Source organism: Mesoplodon bidens (genome assembly GCF_964165515.1).
Source record: "Mesoplodon bidens genome assembly, chromosome: 5".
Taxonomy (NCBI): domain Eukaryota; kingdom Metazoa; phylum Chordata; class Mammalia; order Artiodactyla; family Ziphiidae; genus Mesoplodon; species Mesoplodon bidens.
In genome coordinates, this window is record NC_138161.1 from 65767493 (window position 1) to 65787858 (window position 20366).

At 40.4% G+C, this 20366-nt stretch overlaps 1 protein-coding gene and 1 pseudogene across 2 annotated transcripts in view; both read right to left on the bottom strand.

Moving 5' to 3' along the window:
• IGSF11 (immunoglobulin superfamily member 11) overlaps positions 1-20366 on the bottom strand; it is a 151641-nt gene that overhangs the window by 17980 nt on the left and 113295 nt on the right. The window contains exon 4 of the mRNA XM_081235539.1: positions 17818-17973. Within this exon, the coding sequence (XP_081091665.1) occupies positions 17818-17973 (156 nt within the window). The remainder of the gene's footprint in view (positions 1-17817; positions 17974-20366) is intronic.
• Positions 3459-4514, bottom strand: LOC308617623 (tetratricopeptide repeat protein 19, mitochondrial-like; annotated as a pseudogene). Its single transcript has one exon. The product of its transcript is annotated as a tetratricopeptide repeat protein 19, mitochondrial-like (transcript).

Consider the following 20366-nt stretch of genomic DNA (forward strand, 5'->3'; position numbering starts at 1 on the left):
CCTAAACTCTTCAGGGAGAATTAATACTTCTATCATTTTAACTTTATAGCACTATAAACACTTTTATAGCATTAAATACATAGCACTGTAGTTATCTCTTTATATTGGTCTCCCCCATTAAACAGTGAACTCTAGAATGGAGATATATCTCTTTATTTTTATATTCCTTTACCTTCCCCAACACTCTACCCTAAAGCAGTTGCACAGAATAAGTGTTGTGTCTGTGTACACACACACACACAGACACACAACTAAAAGAATGGATGAATGTATGAACAAATGAATACAGTTATGATAATTGCTCATATTTAATTTTTTCAGAAGAGGGAGTAATGAACACTGCATAGGACTAGCTTCTTTATGTCTGAGGGCAAAATAGAGGGGAAATCTTATCTTTGGTCAGAATAACATCTCGATGAAGAGGAAATAAGCCCCTGTTTATTGGGCAAATTAAGTGGCTGAAGACTTTTCTGCTCCCCATGAGAGAAAAATGGACACACTCTCACTGGGAAGGGAAACAGAGCGGGAGTTCAAGAAGGAGAATCAAGATTCCTGAGGCTTCCCAGCCTGGCAGGAGAATGGCAGTGCTTTCTATCAGTGGACTCTGGGCAAACCTGGTATCCTCTCTGGGCCTCAGTCTCCTCCCTTGTAACATGATAGTGTTGGGCTACAGTGATAGTTAAGATGTTCCATCTATGATCTCCATATCGGGTTCTGCACAGAGTTCTCAAGCAAGCAGGAGAGTTAATCATCTCTCTTCGCTGCATTAAATTATGAAAGGATAAGGACAACAGAAGATTTCTTAGGAACCATGAAGGAAAAATGCATAATTTATAAAGAACATTGAAATAATCAGTAGAAGGTATGGGATAGGGTGTAAAAGAAAAAGCTGGGTAAATAGAAAACATAAAATATGGTATTCGAAATTAACTTAAGTATATCCATTATCAAAATTAATGCAAATGGATTCAATCAATCAAAGGAAAAATGTTCTCAGATTGTAGACTGGAAACCAAACTAGATCCAGACATGCTGTTTACAAGAGATACACCTAAAACATAAAGCATGGAAACCCGGAAGTAAATGAACCATAAAAGAGAAACATAACAATAAGAATTAACCAAAGAAAGCTACTACAGGGGTTTTGATATCAGTTAAAATAACACAAAAATGCATATTAAGCATAGAGAAACAGTGAGATATAACAACCTATAAGTAACAGAGGCCCAGGATAGGCTAAAAAAAAGAAGGCATAATTGACAAATCCACAATCCTACTATGTGATTTTTAAACAAATCTCTCACATAAAATACTAGCTGAAACAAATAAAATATTGGTAAAGATATAAAGTATTTGAATAATACGACTAACAAGTATAAATTTTAAGAAATATATATGTATACATACCCCCATTGTAGCACCTGTAACTGGACAAAATAGCTCCTACTATTCTCTACCTTGCTTACTCCATGCCAAACACACTGTCTTCTTTGTCCTAAAACACCTGTCTTATTCGTAGTGTTTCAGAGAACAGAAAAAGAGGAAGAACTGCCCGACTCATTTTACCATCTGATACTAAAACTCAACGAAGGATAACACAAGACAGAAAAATATGGGCCATTCTCACTTATGATCACAGATGAGAAAGTTCTATTAAAATATTAGCATACTGTATATTAGCAATTTATTAAAAACTAATCACAAATAGACTTCATTCCAGAAATGGAGGGGGGTTTTAATGTTTGAAAAATCTATTAACTTAATTCACTTGTTGACATTTGGGGCTGGATAATTCTTTATTGTGGGGGCTGACCTGTGCATATAGGATGTTAAGCAGTACCCCTGGCCTCTACCTACTAGCTGCCAGTAGCACCTTCCTCACAGCTGTGACAACCGAAAATGTCTCCAGATACTGCCAAATGAAACTGTCCCTGGTTGAGAACCCACTGATGCAGAGGCTGATGAACTGTCTCATGCATTATGCTTCCACTTAATGGGACCTGGGCCAAGTATACAGGCCTAATGAAACACTGTCCAGACTGCTATATTTTGCTTCAGATAATATCCATCAAACATAGTTTTCACTTATTTTAGAATTCAAAGTTTTATATACCAAAAGAACAATACTAAATCCACTTTATTATTCCTCTGTATAAAATCAAAGTATACCTCCACAGGATGCTGGTTTTAAATTTACTCAATATCTAGTATCCACATGTAAACTATATGAGGACAACTTTTTGGTAACTTTTATTGTGACATAATTTTATTTTACTTATTTATTTTATTGCAGAGTGTCTAGTTTATTATGAAAGGGTTCTCCCAGTATGTACACAGGAACCCAAACTATCAGTTTATCCTGCCCCCCCCCACAAAGGCATATCAGCAACAACAGGGTTCCTTCATGGTACCTAGAAAAATTGCAGAACTGCTGGGGTGAAAACATCATCGATGCCCCCTGTGTTGTGTACTTTACACACTCTGAGGCAGTGTGATAAAGCTCTCAACACAGCAGCCTATCCAGGTAAGGTCATCCACCAAATGCATTCTCCCAGGGCTAAGAGACAATCTCACTACACACGAAGATACTAAGACCCAAACTCCAAAAGCCAGAGCTAGGGTCCAGGGCACTGGTCCTTCTACAGTGCCAGTAGGACACATCAGAGCGACTGGGAAGCTTTCAACACTACACCTATAGGGCCCCACTCAGAGTCAGAGGGTTTGGGGACACCTGTGACTGGATGCAGAGGAGTGAATGCTCAGAGAGCAGGGATGCAGGAGGTCGTCATTCCTTGCCCTCCTTTTTTCATAGGTGTATATAACCAGATACATACAAAAACATACAGTTCACTTTTATTTATAATCAAATGGGCACTATACTTTCAAGTGCCTAATTCCCACCTTAAAACTTCATGCTGGATACTCATGGCAGGCCAAGATATTACTTTTTTATGCATTAAATCCCACACTGGGCTTCAGGAGATAGATGATAAGAGAAAATAACTCACCGTCATCCCCCTTTACCATGAGACCGGTAGCTCTGGTCTGCCAGGTATTGATAAAATAAGAGAAGGCAGCAAATCGGTGGACAAAAATCTTAGGGGAGAGATGCCTGGCTGAAATACCAGTCTCTACCCCAGAGGGAAACTGGCCTCTCTTAATCTAGAGCTATACTCAGACCAGCCCTAAGCACCTAAGCAACCATCTGTTACAATGGAAAGCATCAACTGACACCTGTCCTTAGGCGCAAAATCAGGTGGGGGTGAAAGTTTTCTTTGCACAACAGAAGTGGCTATGTATACAGTGTATACAGCCTGTCCTCCACCAAGGCTAAGTTGAGGGGACTTGAGTATCAAGGACAAAGGATTTAAGCCAATGATTACGGTGCTGCTGGGACTGGAATAAGAGGTGTTACTAGGCGTTCCCTACAACAAAAAGGGGTCTAGAGCTTGGTAAGGTTACGACAAAGGTCTTCTTTTTCCTGAAAGCTCAGCCAGCTCTTCCCTGATGTGCTGCGCAGAAACCTCATCTCTTTTCAGCTTTGCTCGCTTCAGTGTTTCCTGGTAGATCTCTTCTGCTTGTGCATATCGTGCTCTGTGCGTCAGGGCTGCAGCCAGATTACTGAGCAGCACTTGGAGCTCAGGGTGCTCCGCCTGTCTCGCCAGGTCTGACACCCTCTGTGCGTGAACACCGGCCTCGTCAGAGCGGCCCTGTGCATCCAGGGTGGTGGCCAGGTCACTCAGCAGCATGATGGTCTGTGGGTGTCTTTCTCCTAGTATTTCTTCAGAGATCTGTAAAGCTTCCTCATACATCCTCTGTGCCTGTGATGGCTGCTTGGAGAACAGAAGGTAGCTGGCATAGGTGTCTAGGCACATGCCCAAGAGGAGATGGGTGTTGGCTTTCTCTTCCACTGACAAAGTGTCTTCTGATAATTCCTTTTCTCTTTCAATTATTTCCTCTAGAGCTGAAATGCAGAATTATAGCCAGCAACAGCCAATTCCTGTCTATTCTGAGCAGTATAAATAGTGGCCAGCTTTAGAGAGATTTCTATTATTGCATTGTCTTCCTGTTGCATGGCCCCTCCAAGCAAGTAACTCATTGTTGCTCTAAAAAGTTTTTCCGCATTTTCAAGCTGACCCCGTATAAATGATAAGTTGGCCATCACATCATAAGTGTAAGTGATGGTCTTCATGTTATCACTCTTATAGGCAAGATGAAGAGCATCATGCAAAATTAGCTTCGCCTCTTCTGGCTCATCTTTCATGATGCACAACTGCCAGCCGCAGCAGGTGTGAAATTGTGAAATTTTTTGTTCTAGTTCTTTGAAAAATGCCATTGGTAGTTTGATAGGGATTGCACTGAATCTGTAGATTGCTTTGGGTAGTACAGTCATTTTCACAATGACTTGGATTCTCCCAATCCAAGAATGTGGTGTATCTCTCCATCTGTCTGTATAATCTTTACTTTCATCAGTGTTATACTTTTCTGCACACAGGTCTTTTGTCTCCTTAGGTAGGTTTATTCTTAGGTATTTAATTCTTTTTCTTGCAGTGCTAAATGGGAGTGTTTCCTTAATTTCTCTTTCAGATTTTTCATCATTAGTGTATAGGAATGCAAGAGATTTCTGTGCATTAATTTTGTATCCTGCTACTTTACCAAATTCGTTGATTAGCTCTAGTAGTTTTCTGGTAGCATCTTTAGGATTCTCTATGTACAGTATCATGTCATCTGCAAACAGTGACAGCTTTACTTCTTCATTCCCGATTTGGATTCCTTTTATTTCTTTTTCTTCTCTGATTGCTGTGGCTAAAACTTCCAAAACTATGTTGAATAATAGTGGTGAGAGTGGACAACCTTGTCTTGTTCCTGATCTTAGAGGAAATGCTTTCAGTTTTTCACGATTCGGAATGATGTTGGCTGTGGGTTTGTCATATATGGCCTTTATTATGTTGCGGTAAGTTCACTCTATGCCTACTTTCTGGAGAGTTTTTTTTATCATAAATGAGTGCTGAATTTTGTCGAAAGCTTTTTTTGCATCTATTGAGATGATCATATGGTTCTTATCCTTCCATTTGTTAATATGGTGTATCACATTGATTGATGTGCATATATTGAAGAATCCTTGCATTCCTGGGATAAACCCCACTTGATCATGGTGTATGATCCTTTTAATGTGCTGTTGGATCCTGTTTGCTAGTATTTTGTTGAGGATTTTTGCATCTATGTTCATCAGTGATATTGGCCTGTAGTTTTCTTTCTTTGTGACATCTTTGTCTGGTTTTGGTAGCGGGGTGACGGTGGCCTCATAGAATGAGTTTGGGAGTGTTCCTCCCTCTGCTATATTCTGGAAGAGTTTGAGAAGGATGAGTGTTCGCTCTTCTCTAAATGTTTGATAGAATTCACCTGTGAAGCCGTCTGGTCCTGGACTTTTGTTTGTTGGAAGATTTTTAACCACAGCCTCAATTTCAGTGCTTGTGATTGGTCTGTTTATATTTTCTATTTCTTCCTAGTTCAGTCTCAGATGGATGTGCTTTTATAAGAATTTGTCCATTTCTTCCAGGTTGTCCATTTTATTGGCATAGAGTTGCTTGTAGTAATCTCCCATGATCCTTGTATTTCTGCAGTGTCAGTTGTTACTTCCCCTTTTTCATTTCTAATTCTATTGATTTGAGTCTTCTCCCTTTTTTTCTTGATGAGTCTGGCTAATGGTTCATCAATTTTGTTGATCTTCTCAAAGAACCAGCTTTTAATTTTACTGACCGTTGCTTTCGTTTCCTTCATTTCTTTTTCATTTATTTCTGATCTGATCTTTATGATTCTTTCCTTCTGCTAAGTTTGGGATTTTTTTGTTCTTCTTTCTCTAATTGCTTTAGGTGTAAGGTTAGGTTGTTTATTTAAGATGTTTCTTGTTTCTTAAGGTAGGATTGTATTGCTATAAACTTCCCTCTTAGAACTGCTTTGCTGCATCCCATAGGTTTTGGGTCATTGTGGTTTCCTTGTCATTTATTTCTAGGTATTTTTTGATTTCCTCTTTGATTTCTTCAGTGATCTCTTGGTTATTAAGTAGTGTATTGTTTAGCCTTCATGTGTTTGTATTTTTTACAGATCTTTTCCTGTAATTGATGTCTAGTCTCATAGCATTGTGGTCGGAAAAGATACCTGATACAATTTCTATTTTCTTAAATTTACCAAGGCTTGATTTGTGACCCAAGATATGATCTATCCTGGAGAATGTTCCATGAGCACTTGAGAAAAATGTGTATTCTGTTGTTTTTGGATGGAATGTCCTATAAATATCAATTAAGTCCATCTTGTTTAATGTATCATTTAAAGCTTGTGTTTCCTTATTTATTTTCATTTTGGATGATCTGTCCATTGGTGAAAGTGGAGTGTTAAAGTCCCCTACTATGAGTGTGTTACTGTCGATTTCCCCTTTTATGGCTGTTAGCATTTGCCTTATGTATTGAGGTACTCCTATGTTGGGTGCATAAATATTTACAATTGTTATATCTTCTTCTTGGATTGATCCCTTGAACATTATGTATTGTCCTTCTTTGTCTCTTGTCATAGTCTTTGTTTTAAAGTCTATTTTGTCTGATATGAGAATTGCTACTCCAGCTTTCTTTTGATTTCCATTTGCATGGAATATCTTTTTCCATCCCCTCACTTTCAGTCTGTATGTGTCCATAGGTCTGAAGTGGTCTGTCGTAGACAGCATATATATGGGTCTTGTTTTTGTATGCATTCAGCCAGTCTATGTCTTTTGGTTGGAGCATTTAATCCGTTTACATTTAAGGTAGTTATTGATTGTATGTTTCCATTACCATTTTCTTAATTGTTTTGGGTTTGTTATTGTAGGTCTTATCCTTCTCTTGTGTTTCCTGCCTAGAGAAGTTCCTTTAGCATTTGTTGTAAAGCTGGTTTGGTGGTGCTGAATTCTCTTAGCTTTTGCTTGTGTGTAAAGCTTTTAATTTCTACATCGAATCTGAATGAGATCCTTGCTGGGTAGAGTAATCTTGATTGTAGGTTTTTCCCTTTCATCACTTTAAATATATCGTGCCACTCCCTTCTGGCTTGCAGAGTTTCTGCTGAAAGATCAACTGTTAACCTTATGGGGATTCCCTTGTATGTTATTTGTTGTTTTTCCCTTGCTGCTTTTAATATTTTCTCTTTGTGTTTAATTTTTGATAGTTTGATTAATATGTGTCTTGGCGTGTTTCTCCTTGGATTTATCTGGTATGGTACTCTCTGCGCTTCCTGGACGTGACTATTTCCTTTCCCATGTTAGGGAAGTTTTCAACTCTAATCTTCAAATATTTTCTCAGTCCGTTTCTTTTTCTCTTCTTCTTCTGGGACCCCTATAATTCGAATGTTGGTGCATTTAATGTTGTCCCAGAGGTCTCTAAGACTGTTCTCAGTTCTTTTCACTCTTTTTTCTTTATTCTGCTCTGCAGTAGTTATTTCCACTATTTTATCTTCCAGTCACTTATCCATTCTCCTGCCTCAGTTATTGTACTACTTATTCCTTCTAGAGACTTTTTAATTTCATTTATTGTGTTGTTCATCATTGTTTGTTTGCTCTTTAGTTCTTCTAGGTCCTTGTTAAACGTTTCCTGTATTTTCTCCATTCTATTTCCAAGAGTTTGGATCATCTTTACTATCATTACTCTGAATTCTGTTTCAGGTGACTGCCTATTCCCTCTTCATTTGTTTGGTGAGGTGGGTTTATACCTTGCTCCCTCATCTGCTGTGTGTTTCTCTGTCTTCTCATTTTGCTTAACGTGCTGTGTTTGGGGTCTCCTTTTCACAGGCTGCAGTTTCGTAGTTCCCATTGTTTTTGGTGTCTTCCCCCAGTGGCTAAGGTTGGTTCAGTGGGTTGTGTAGGCTTCCTGGTGGAGGGAACTAGTGCCTGTGTTCTGGTGGATGAGGCTGGATCTTGTCTTTCTCATGGGCAGGACCGTGTCCGGTGGTGTGTTTTGCGGTGTCTGTGACCTTATTATGATTTCAGGCAGCCTCTCTGCTAATGGGTGCGGCTGTGTTCTTGTCTTGCTAGTTGTCTGACATGGGGTGTCCAGCACTGGAGCTTGCTGGTTGTTGAGAGGAGCTGGGTCTTAGTGTTGAGATGGAGATCCCTGGGAGAGCTTTCACTGTGTGATATTACATGGAGCCAGGAGGTCTCTGCTGGACCAATGTCCTGAACTTGGCTCTCCCACCTCAGAGGCACAGGCCTGACATCCGGCCGGAGCACCAAGACCCTGTCAGTCACACGGCTTTTGGGAAGTCTGAGATCTTCTGCCAGCGTTCAGTAGTTGTTCTGTAGGAGTTGTTCCACATGTAGTTGTATTTCTGATGTATTTGTGTGGAGGAAGGTGCTCTCCACCGCTTACTCCTCCGCCATCTTGAAGGTCTCTCCAACAAAACTGATAGTGTAACTTGCTCAGGTATGTTGTTCATTCTGTGGCTTCCATTGTTCAGGTCCAGAATCAGTCATTTGTTATCAACACATACATATCTTCAAAGGCAATGCTGCTCCAGGGACCAGTGCAAAGCAGTCACTGGGCGCCCAGACCTCGTATTGGGGAGGCTGGTCTGCTTGTCCTGGAGCTTCGGCCTGAGGGGAAGGCATCTGAGGTAGCGCTTAGCTAGACTTGCTGCCTAGTGGGCACTGTCTCTGGCTTTCTCTCCCTGCCTGGCTCTCACTGGGGCGCCATCTTTTTTTAAAATCATAGAATCTTAATGCTGATACAGAGGACCTTGGAGATGATATTGTTAAATCGCCTTATTTTACAAAAAGGCAACAAAGAGGTGAACTGTCACAGAAATCGTTACTGGAAAATCTAGAACTTGAATATAGTTTTCAGGATTTCAAGAAAAGAGCTAATTTAAACATGCCACTTACACTGGTAATATTAAAATATTAGTCCACCAAAAAAAAAAAAAAAGCTATTTAGCCAACAGTATGGCTAAAAAATCTAGCAATGAACGATCAGTAGGGAACAACAGCATTGCAGTAATCATTATTAGAGTAACCCAAAAGTTATTATGTTGAAAAGAAGTTTTTTAAAATAATACTAGGCTAGGTTAACTAAAAAGTGATGGGAAGGTCCATTAATAATTTCTGTGGGGGACCCTGGAGGAAGATGGCGGAAGAGTAAGACGCGGAGATCACCTTCCTCCCCACAGATACATCAGAAATTCATCTACACGTGGAACAACTCCTACAGAACACCTACTGAACGCTGACAGAAGACCTCAGACCCCCCAAAAGGCAAGAAACTCCCCACATACCTGGGTAGGGCAAAAGAAAAAAAAGAATAAACAGAGACAATAGGATAGGGACGGGACCTGCACCAGTGGGAGGGAGCCGTGAAGGAAGAAAGGTTTCCACACACTACAAGCCCCTTCGCGGGCGGAGACTGCAGGTGGCGGAGGGGAAAGCTTCGGAGTAGCGGAGGAGAGCACAGCAACAGGGGTGTGGAGGGCAAAGCGGAGAGATTCCGGCACAGAGGATCGGTGCCCTCAGGCACACACCAGCCCGAGAGGTTTGTCTGCTCGGCCGCCGGGGCGGGCGGGGCTGGGAGCTGAGGCTCGGGTATCGGCTTTCAGTCGGAGCGCAGGGAGAGGACTGGGGCTGGCGGCAGGAAGAGAGCCTGAAGGGGTTAGTGTACCACGGCTAGCCCGGAGGGAGTCCGGGGAAAGGGTCTGGAGCTGCCGAAGAGGCAAGAGGCTTTTTCTTCCCTTTTGTTTCCTGGTGCGCGAGGAGAGGGCATTAAGAGGGCTGCTTGGCGGCTGGGTCCGTGGGTCATGGCCGCTGGGCCTGTGCGTCCGGAGCCTGTGCTCCGCAATGGGAGAGGCCGCAGCAGTGAGAGGCCCGCGTACCGTAAAAAAAAAAAAAAAAAAAGAGGGCTGCTTGGGGAAGCGCCGGAGACGGGCGCGAGCCGCGGCTAAAGGCGCGGACCCTGGAGACGGGCGTGAGACGCTGGGGCTGCTGCTGCTGCCGCCGCCGCGGGGCCTGTGTGCGAGCGCGGGTCACTGTCCGCCCCGCCTTCCGGGGGGCCTGTGCACCCCGCCACTGCCGGAGTCTCGGAACCCGGGGACGGCTTTCCCAGGAAAGCGCACGGAGCGCCTTGCTCTAGTGCAACGTCACGCCGGCCTCTGCCGCCGCAGGCCCGCCCCACACTGCGCGCCCCTCCCTCCCCTCTGCCTGAGTGAGCCAGAGCCCCCGAATCAGCGGCTCCTTTAAACCCGTCCTGTCTGAGCGAAGAACGGACGCCCTCCGGCGACCTACGCGCAGAGGCGGGGCCAGGTCCAAGGCTGAGACCCGGGAGCTGTGAGAGCAGAGACAGGGAAATCTCTCTGTGCAGCCTCGGAGGCAGCGGATTAAAGCTCCACGGTCCACTTGATGTGCCCTGCGTCTGTGGAGTGCATGAATGGACAGCGAATCATCCCAAATTGAGGAAGTGGACTTTGAGGACAAGATTTAAGACCTCTCCCCCTTTTCCTCTTTTTACAACGAAGTATCCCAAATTGAGGATGTGGATTTGGAGAGCAAGATTTTTGATTTTTCCCCCTGCTCTCTTTGTGAATGTGTATGTGTATTCTGTGTAAGATTCTCTCTGTATAGCTTTGCTTCCACCATATGTCCCAGGGTTCTATCTGTCCGTTTTTTTTCAATAATTACTTTTTAATTTTAATAACACTACTATATTTCATACTTTATTCTATTTTACTTTACCTGCTCTTTCTTTTTTTCCTACCATCCCTTCCTCCCTCCCTCCCTCCGCCCCTCCTTTCCTTCTTTCTCTCTTTCTTTCCTTCCTCCCTCCCTCCCTCCTTCCTTTCACTCTTTTTCTTTCCTTCCTCCCTCCCTTCTTCCTTTCACTCTTTCTTTTTCTTTCCTTCCTCCCTCCCTCCCTCCCTCCTGTCTTTCTTTCCTTCCTCCCTCCCTCCCACCCCTCTTCCTTTCACTTTCTTTTTCTTTCCTTCCTCCCTCCCTCCCCCGTCTTTCTTTCTTTCTTTCCTTCCTCCCTCCCTCCCTCCCTTCTTCCATTCACTCTTCCTTTTGCTTTCATTCCTCCCTCTCTCCCTCCTTTCTTTCTTTCCATCCTTCCTCCCTCCTTTCTCTCTTTCTTCCTTCCTTCCTTCCTTCCTTTCTTTCCTTCTTCCTTTCTTTCTCTCTCTCTTTCTTTCTTCTACTAATTCTTTCTTTCTACTTTTTCTCCCTTTTATTCTGAGCCGGGTAGATGAAAGGCTCTGGGTGCTGCAGCCAGGAGTCAGTGCTGTGCCTCTGAAGTGGGAGAGCCAACTTCAGGACATGGGTCCACAAGAGACCTCCCAGCTCCACATAATATCAAGCAGCGAAAATCTCCCAGAGATCTCCATCTCAACACCAGCACCCAGCTTCAGTCAACGACCAGCAAACTACAGTGCTGGTCACCCTATGCCAAGCAACTAGCAAGACAGGAACACAACCCCACCCATTAGCAGAGAGGCTGCCTAAAAACATAATAAGGCCACAGGCACCCCAAAACACACCACCAGACGTGGACCTGTCCACCAGAAAGACAAAATCGAGCCTAATCCACCAGAACACAGGCACTAGTCCCCCCCACCAGGAAGCCTACACAACCTACTGAAACAACCTTAGCCACTGGGGACAGACACCAAAAACAACGGGAACTATGAATCTGCAGCCTGCAAAAAGGAGACCCCAAACACAGTAAGATAAGCCAAATGAGAAGACAGAAAAACACACAGCAGGTGAAGGAGCAAGATAAAAACCTACCAGACCTAACAAATGAAGAGGTAATAGGCAGTCTACCTGAAAAAGAATTCAGAATAATGATAGTAAAGATGATCCAAGATTCTATTTCCAAGATCCAAAATCTTGGAAATAGAATAGACAAAATGCAAGAAACAGTTAACAAGGACCTAGAAGAACTAAAGATGAATCAAGCATTGATTAAAAACACAATAAATGAAATGAAAAATACTCTAGATGGGATCAATAGCAGAATAACTGAGGCAAAAGAACGGATAAGTGAGGTGGAAGATAAAATAGTGGAAATAACTGATGCAGAGCAAAATAAAGAAAAAAGAATGAAAAGAACAGAGGACAGTCTCAGAGACCTCTGGGACAGCATTAAACGCACCAACATTCGAATTATAGGGGTTCCAGAAGAAGAAGAGAAAAAGAAAGGGACTGAGAAAATATTTGAAGAGATTATAGTTGAAAACTTCCCTAATATGGGAAAGGAAATAGTTAATCAAGTCCAGGAGGCACAGAGAGTCCCATACAGAATAAATCCAAGGAAAAATACACCAAGACACATATTAATCAAACTGTCAAAAATTAAACACAAAGAAATCATATTAAAAGCAGCAAGGCAAAAAAAACAAATAACACACAAGGGAATCCCCATCAGGTTAACAGCTGATCTCTCAGCAGAAACTCTACAAGCCAGAAGGGAGTGGCAAGACATACTTAAAGTGATGAAGGACAGAAACTTGAAACCAAGATTACTCTACCCAGCAAGGATCTCCTTCAGATTTGATGGAGAAATTAAAACCTTTACAGACAAGCAAAAGCTGAGTGAGTTCAGCACCACCAAACCAGCTTTACAACAAATGCTAAAGGAACATCTCTAGGCAAGAAACACAACAGAAGGAATATACCTACAATAACGAACCTAAAACAATTAAGGAAATGGGAATAGGAACATACATATCAATAATTACCTTAAATGTAAATGGACTAAATGCTCCCACCAAAAGACACAGACTGGCTGAATGGATACAAAACCAAGACCCATATATATGCTGTCTACAAGAGACCCACTTCAGACCTAGAGACACATACAGATTGAAAGTAAGGGGATGGAAAAAGATATTCCATGCAAATGGAAACCAAAAGAAAGCTGGAGTAGCAATTCTCATATCAGACAAATTAGACTTTAAAATAAAGACTACTAGAAGAGACAAAGAAGGACACTACATAATGATCAAGGGATCGATCCAAGAAGAAGATATAACAATTGTAAATATTTATGCACCCAACATAGGAACACCTCAATACATAAGGCAAATACTAACAGCCATAAAAGGGGAAATTGACAGTAACACACTCATAGTAGGGGACTTTAACACCCCACTTTCAACAATGGACAGATCATCCAAAATGAAAATAAATAAGGAAACACAAGCTTTAAATGATACATTAAACAAGATGGACTTAATTGATATTTATAGGACATTCCATCCAAAAACAACAGAATACACATTTTTCTCAAGTGCTCATGGAACATTCTCCAGGATAGATCATATCTTGGGTCACAAATCAAGCCTTGGTAAATTTAAGAAAATAGAAATTGTATCAGGTATCTTTTCCGACCACAATGCTATGAGACTAGACATCAATTACAGGAAAAGATCTGTAAAAAATACAAACACATGAAGGCTAAACAATACACTACTTAATAACCAAGAGATCACTGAAGAAATCAAAGAGGAAATCAAAAAATACCTAGAAACAAATGACAATGGAGACATGACGACCCAAAACCTATGGGACGCAGCAAAAGCAGTTCTAAGGGGGAAGTTTATAGCAATACAATCCCACCTTAAGAAACAGGAAACATCTCGAGTCAACAACCTGACCCTGCACCTAAAGCAATTAGAGAAAGAAGAACAAAAAAAACCCAAACTTAGCAGAAGGAAAGAAATCATAAAGATCAGATCAGAAATAAATGAAAAAGAAATGAAGGAAGCAATAGCAAAGATCAATAAAACTAAAAGCTGGTTCTTTGAGAAGATAAACAAAATTGACAAACCATTAGCCAGACTCATCAAGAAAAAAAGGGAGAAGACTCAAATCAACAGAATTAGAAATGAAAAAGGAGAAGTAACAACTGACACTGCAGAAATACAAAAGATCATGAGAGATTACTACAAGAAACTATGCCAATAAAATGGACAACCTGGAAGAAATGGGCAAATTCTTAGAAATGCACAATCTGCCAAGACTGAATCAGGAAGAAATAGAAAATATGAATAGACCAATCACAAGCACTGAAATTGAAACTGTAATTAAAAATCTTCCAACAAACAAAAGCCCAGGACCAGATGGCTTCACGGGCGAATTCTATCAAACATTTACAGAAGAGCTAACACCCATCCTTCTCAAACTCTTCCAAACAATTTCAGAGGAAGGAACACTCCCAAACTCATTCTACGAGGCCACCATCACCTTGATACCAAAACCAGGCAAGGATGTCACAAAGAAAGAAAACTACAGGCCAATATCACTGATGAACATAGATGCAAAAATCCTCAACAAAATACTAGCAAACAGAATCCAACAGCACATTAAAAGGATCATACACCATGATCAAGTGGGGTTTATTCCAGGAATGCAAGGATTCTTCAATATACGCAAATCAATCAATGTGATACAACATATTAACAAGTTGAAGGAGAAAAACCATATGATCATCTCAATAGATGCAGAGAAAGCTTTCGACAAAATCCAACACCCATTTATGATAAAAACCCTGCAGAAAGTAGGCATAGAGGGAACTTTCCTCAACATCATAAAGGCCATATATGACAAACCCACAGCCAACATTGTCCTCAATGGTGAAAAACTGAAACGATTTCCACTAAGATCAGGAACAAGACAAGGCTGCCCACTCTCACCACTCTTATTCAACATAGTTTTGGAAGTTTTAGCCACAGCAATCAGAGAAGAAAAGGAAATAAAAGGAATCCAAATTGGAAAAGAAGAAGTAAAGCTGTCACTGTTTGCAGATGACATGATACTATACATAGAGAATCCTAAAGATGCTACCAGAAAGCTACTAGAGCTAATCAATGAATTTGGTAAAGTAGCAGGATACAAAATTAATGCACAGAAATCTCTGGCATTCCTGTACAGTAATGATGAAAAATCTGAAAATGAAATCAAGAAAACACTCCCATTTACCATTGCAACAAAAAGAATAAAATATGTAGGAATAAACCTACCTAAGGAGACAAAAGACCTGTATGCAGAAAATTATAAGACACTGATGAAAGAAATTAAAGATGATACAAATAGATGGAGAGATATACCATGCTCCTGGATTGGAAGAATCAATATTGTGAAAATGACTGTACTACCCAAAGCAATCTACAGATTCAATGCAATCCCTATCAAACTACCACTGGCATTTTTCACAGAACTAGAACAAAAAATTTCAAAATTTGTTTGGAAAAACAAAAGACCCCGAATAGCCAAAGCTATCTTGAGAACGAAAAACGGAGCTGGAGGAATCAGGCTCCCTGACTTCAGACTATACTACAAAGCTACAGTAATCAAGACAGTGTGGTACTGGCACAAAAACAGAAAGATAGATCAATGGAACAGGATAGAAAGCCCAGAGATAAACCCACGCACATATGGTCACCTTATCGTTGATAAAGGAGGCAGGAATGTACAGTGGAGAAAGGACAGCCTCTTCAATAAGTGGTGCTGGGAAAACTGGACAGGGACATGTAAAAGTATGAGATTAGATCATTCCCTAACACCATACACAAAAATAATCTCAAAATGGATTAAAGACCTAAATGGAAGGCCAGAAACTATCAAACTCTTAGAGGAAAACATAGGCAGAACACTGTATCACATAAATCACAGCAAGATCCTTTTGGACCCACCTCCTAGAGAAATGGAAATAAAAACAAAGATAAACAAATGGGACCTAATGAAACTTCAAAGCTTTTGCACAGCAAAGGAAACTATAAACAAGACCAAAAGACAACCCTCAGAATGGGAGAAAATATTTGCAAATGAAGCAACTGACAAAGGATTAATCTCCAAAATTTATAAACAGCTCATGCAGCTCAATAACAAAAAAACAAACAACCCAATCCAAAAATGGGCAGAAGACTTAAATAGGCATTTCTCCAAAGAAGATATACAGACTGCCAACAAACACATGAAAGAATGCTCAACATCATTAATCATTAGAGAAATGCAAATCAAAACTACAATGAGATATCATCTCACACCAGTCAGAATGGCCATCATCGAGAAATCTGGAAACAATAAATGCTGGAGAGGGTGTGGAGAAAAGGGAACACTCTTGCACTGCTAGTGGGAATGTGAATTGGTACAGCCACTATGGAGAACAGTATGGAGGTCCCTTAAAAAACTAAAAACAGAACTACCATATGACCCAGCAATCCCACTACTAGGCATATAACCTGAGAAAACCATAATTCAAAAAGAGACATGTACCAAAATGTTCATTGCAGCTCTATTCACAATAGCCCGGAGCTGGAAACAACCTAAGTGTCCATCATCGGATGAATGGATAAAGAAGATGTGGCACATATATACAATGGAATATTACTCAGCCATAAAAAGAAACAAAACTGAGCTATTTATAATGGGGTGGATAGACCTAGAGTCTGTCATACAGAGTGAAGTAAGTCAGAAAGAGAAAGACAAATACCGTATGCTAACATATATATATGGAATTTTTTTTAAAAATGTCATGAAGAACCTAGGGGTAAAATGGGAATAAAGACACAGACCTACTTGAGAATGGACTTGAGGATATGGGGAGGGGGAAGGGTAAGCTGTGACAAAGTGAAAGAGAGGCATGGACATATATACACTACCAAACGTAAGGTAGATAGATAGTGGGAAGCAGCCGCAGAGCACAGGGAGATCAGCTCGGTGCTTTGTGACTGCCTGGAGGGGTGGGATGGGGAGGGTGGGAGGGAGGGAGATGCATGAGGGAAGGGATGTGGGAACAGATGTATATGTATGACTGATTCACTTTGTTATAAAGCAGACACTAGTAAAAAAATAATAATAATAATAATTTCTGTGGGGATTCCTCAAGGAAACTTAAAAGCTCTTAAGAGGCTCGTGATCCTGGTTCTTTAATGTCTAACTTCACCATACAACTTAGGACTTTCCTTTCCATGACAGGTCTATACCAAAAATATGATTCAAACTTATCAGGCATAACTAAGGTTGTTTGGGACCTCTCCATTAACTGCCAACTCCTTAAGTTAAGATTTGAAAATCTGCCCTGAGAATGCTGGAAGAGACATGCTCTGTATTAGAGATGATGCAACACACAAGACTGCTATATTTTATTCTCTTGAAATAAAAATTACATATATAACTCTGTAATTTCCCTCATTTCATAAATTTTCCTCAATTTTTCAAGGGTGTTTCCTTTAATATCAAATCTAAGCAGCTGGATTTACATGCAGAAAACCATCGGTGATACTCATGCCTCCTCCATCTTTACCTATCTGGTGTGATCAACTCCTGGATCTCCCATGATCTGAGGCCTTTTCCTGTTCTCTTTCCCATCTTCCTCCTCTAATTAGACTTGAGGCTGAAAACAGGACTATTAAGCCTCTCATGACCATGCTGATGTTTCTCATACTACATTAGGCAGTTTTTTCTTAAGTAGGAAGTAGATTCTCAGTTATAAACTTCAAGGATTGTCTTACAGTTAACAATTCAAGGAAACTACCAATTAGCTATTTTAAGTCTTCACTACAAAGGGACAGAATTTCAATATATAGTTACCACTGGATAAGATATATTTCATAAAGGCAGCATTGCGAAGATGAAAGGAGATATTTTTATCCTCTTTAAAGTTGAAAACACAAAACGATCCAGATAGCTTTTTCAGCAGTTACAAGTAGAGTGTGTTATTTTTCAAACTCTATTAAAGTCAATTACTTCGTGAGCCTGCGAGTCAGAATTTTCCATGATAATGAATTAAATGCGCGAAGCAACACCGTACATACCCTGAGTGGCTGTTGGGGGTAGTTGGAGGCTACTGTCTAGCTTCTCCCAAAGGTAAGTTGGTCGAGGAGTGCCTTCCTCTGAGCTACAGAGCAGGATGACATCGCTGCCGATATCCTGGGGTCCTTGGATTTGGCAGTGTGGGGCAGAAGGAGGAACTATAATAGGAAGGGTAAGCAATAAGGAACACATTTACCATGAGTCAAATGATGACCGAGGAGACATCAACATTCAGCACTAGGACCTCAGGTAACACTGTTTTGGGGACACATACCAGAAGACTACCTCATGAGCAAAGCCAGTGAATGGTATGTACGATGTACAGGTTTGGCCATAGGTGCAGGGCCTACAACTTCAGCTGGCAGGGAGCAAATATGTATAAGGGGCGACACCCTCTGATTATATTTTTAAGATACCTTATGGTTTTAGTTTCACTCTTCTTCCTCCAAAGAAGTATTCAAAGAATTTTTAAGATCCTTCATGTCAACATATTGCTTTTAAAAGCATTACTGAATACACACATGTTCAGAGCAACATTATTCACAACAGCTAAAAGGTGGAAACAACCCAAGTGTCCATAGAGAGATGGAAGGATAAACAAAATATAGTGCATACATACAATGGAATATTATTTAACCTTGATAGGTAAGGAAATTCTGACACATGCTACAGTATGGATGAAGCTTGAGAACATGCTAAGTGAAATAATTCAGTTATAAGAAGACAAATAATGTATGATTCCACTTATATGCAGCACCTAGGGTACTCAAATTCATAGAAAAAGAAAATAGAACAGTGGTTTCCAGCTGCTGAGCAGAGGGAGAAATGTCATTTAATGAGCAGAGTTTTATTTTTGCAAGTTGAAGAAAGTTCCGGAGATTGGTTGCACAATATACTAAATATATATACTGAATATACTAAACTGTTCACTTAAAAATTGGCTAAGATGGTAAATTTTGTTATATTTTACCACAATTAAAATTTTTTAGTTGATGAAAGAGCCCCCTTGTAAAGAAGATATTTCAAGGAAGAGCATCCACTTACCCTGCCGGCTACTCTCGGCTAAGACCACCTTACCATAGTTCTTTGTTACTTTACAAACAAAACCAGACATACCAACATTATACCAACTTCTGTCTTATGGTGGGAGGAGTCAGAGCAAGGTTCAAGTATATCTACTACTTGATAGTAATGCAATGGACATTTTATAATCATTAAGACAGATAACGACACAAAGGATGTGAAACAAAAAATTACAAAAAACAAAAGAATACTAAAGGAAGAAGGTGAGAGTTTATAGTGAAAAAGTAAGCAAATAAAAATATAAACTAAGCCCATGGCCTGGATTCTCATATTGGGTAATGCATACAGTAGAGTTTAAATACAAGTGATGATGCACTTGTAATGCTAATGACTTTTTAATAACTGTGTTCAACCTTGCAAAAATGAATGAATGAGTGGAAAATGAATGCACCACACAGAGGAACCAGCAAAGAAAATGGGTGAGGGAAGAGAGAACAATGAAAGGGTTAGGTAGAAAGACTGAAAAATCTCAGGGAATCTTAACTGCTGTGATGGGATAAACCAATCTCAATTTACTGCTTTAAACATTGCCACCATGAGGCTATGAGGGGAAAGCCAAAATAATTATTTGAAGGTAGTACTAACTATAAGATAAATTACAGGGTTTTTTTCTTCCTTTAAAAAATGAAAAAATAAATGTGGATCATGTGGGAAGCTCACTACCTAAACTACAGGTATAAGAGTCAAAATAATGTTAAATTCCAATAGTACTCTCTATTCAGTACTCAGAGTGCTTTAAAGTCTATATAATTTTAATATATTTGAATGAATAATAGTTCTAGGACAGAAATCTTCCACTTGTCCTTGGTTTTCTTATTCTGTTTGAAGACTGTGAGAACAAGGCGCCAGGGTTATAGCATTTTCTTGCCCAAAGAAGGAAAATGGCAACAACCCCCAACACGGGTATCTTCAAGTGACTCAACAGTGGAAGGGAAAAGGGGGAGAATGTACCAAGGAATCCTGGAGCCGATTCTGAGACTTCAGTAGGATGGAGGACAGTCCAGAGCATCAGGCTTCTCTAAGCACTTCTCATCCTCCCCAGATGAACTGAATTTAGCCACTTCTACCACAAGTAGCCATTTAGGAGGCAGTGCTTTATTTCAGAAGCAGCGCAAGTGAGAAATAAAACGTGCTCAGAATGAATTTAATTTAGCATGAGATAGTCTATCTGTATGGTATAATAGAAAGAATACTGGTTTGAGTACAGAGACCTAAATTTTAAGCTAAACTTTATTGTTGCTCATGGTCTATAAAACCTTGGAAAAGACTCTAAATCTATTTGATTTCAATATTAAGACCAAACTGATCATATAATTTCTCGTTCAAACAAGGATGCTTTTGAGAGTAAAAGGGAGTATTATTAAAATTCTTCCAGGACAAGAGGTGAAAGCTTAGAACTGTCGGGGGCCTACTCAGCATTACATAGATATGAAGTAGTAGTAAATTTATTCTCACGTGTGCTAAAACC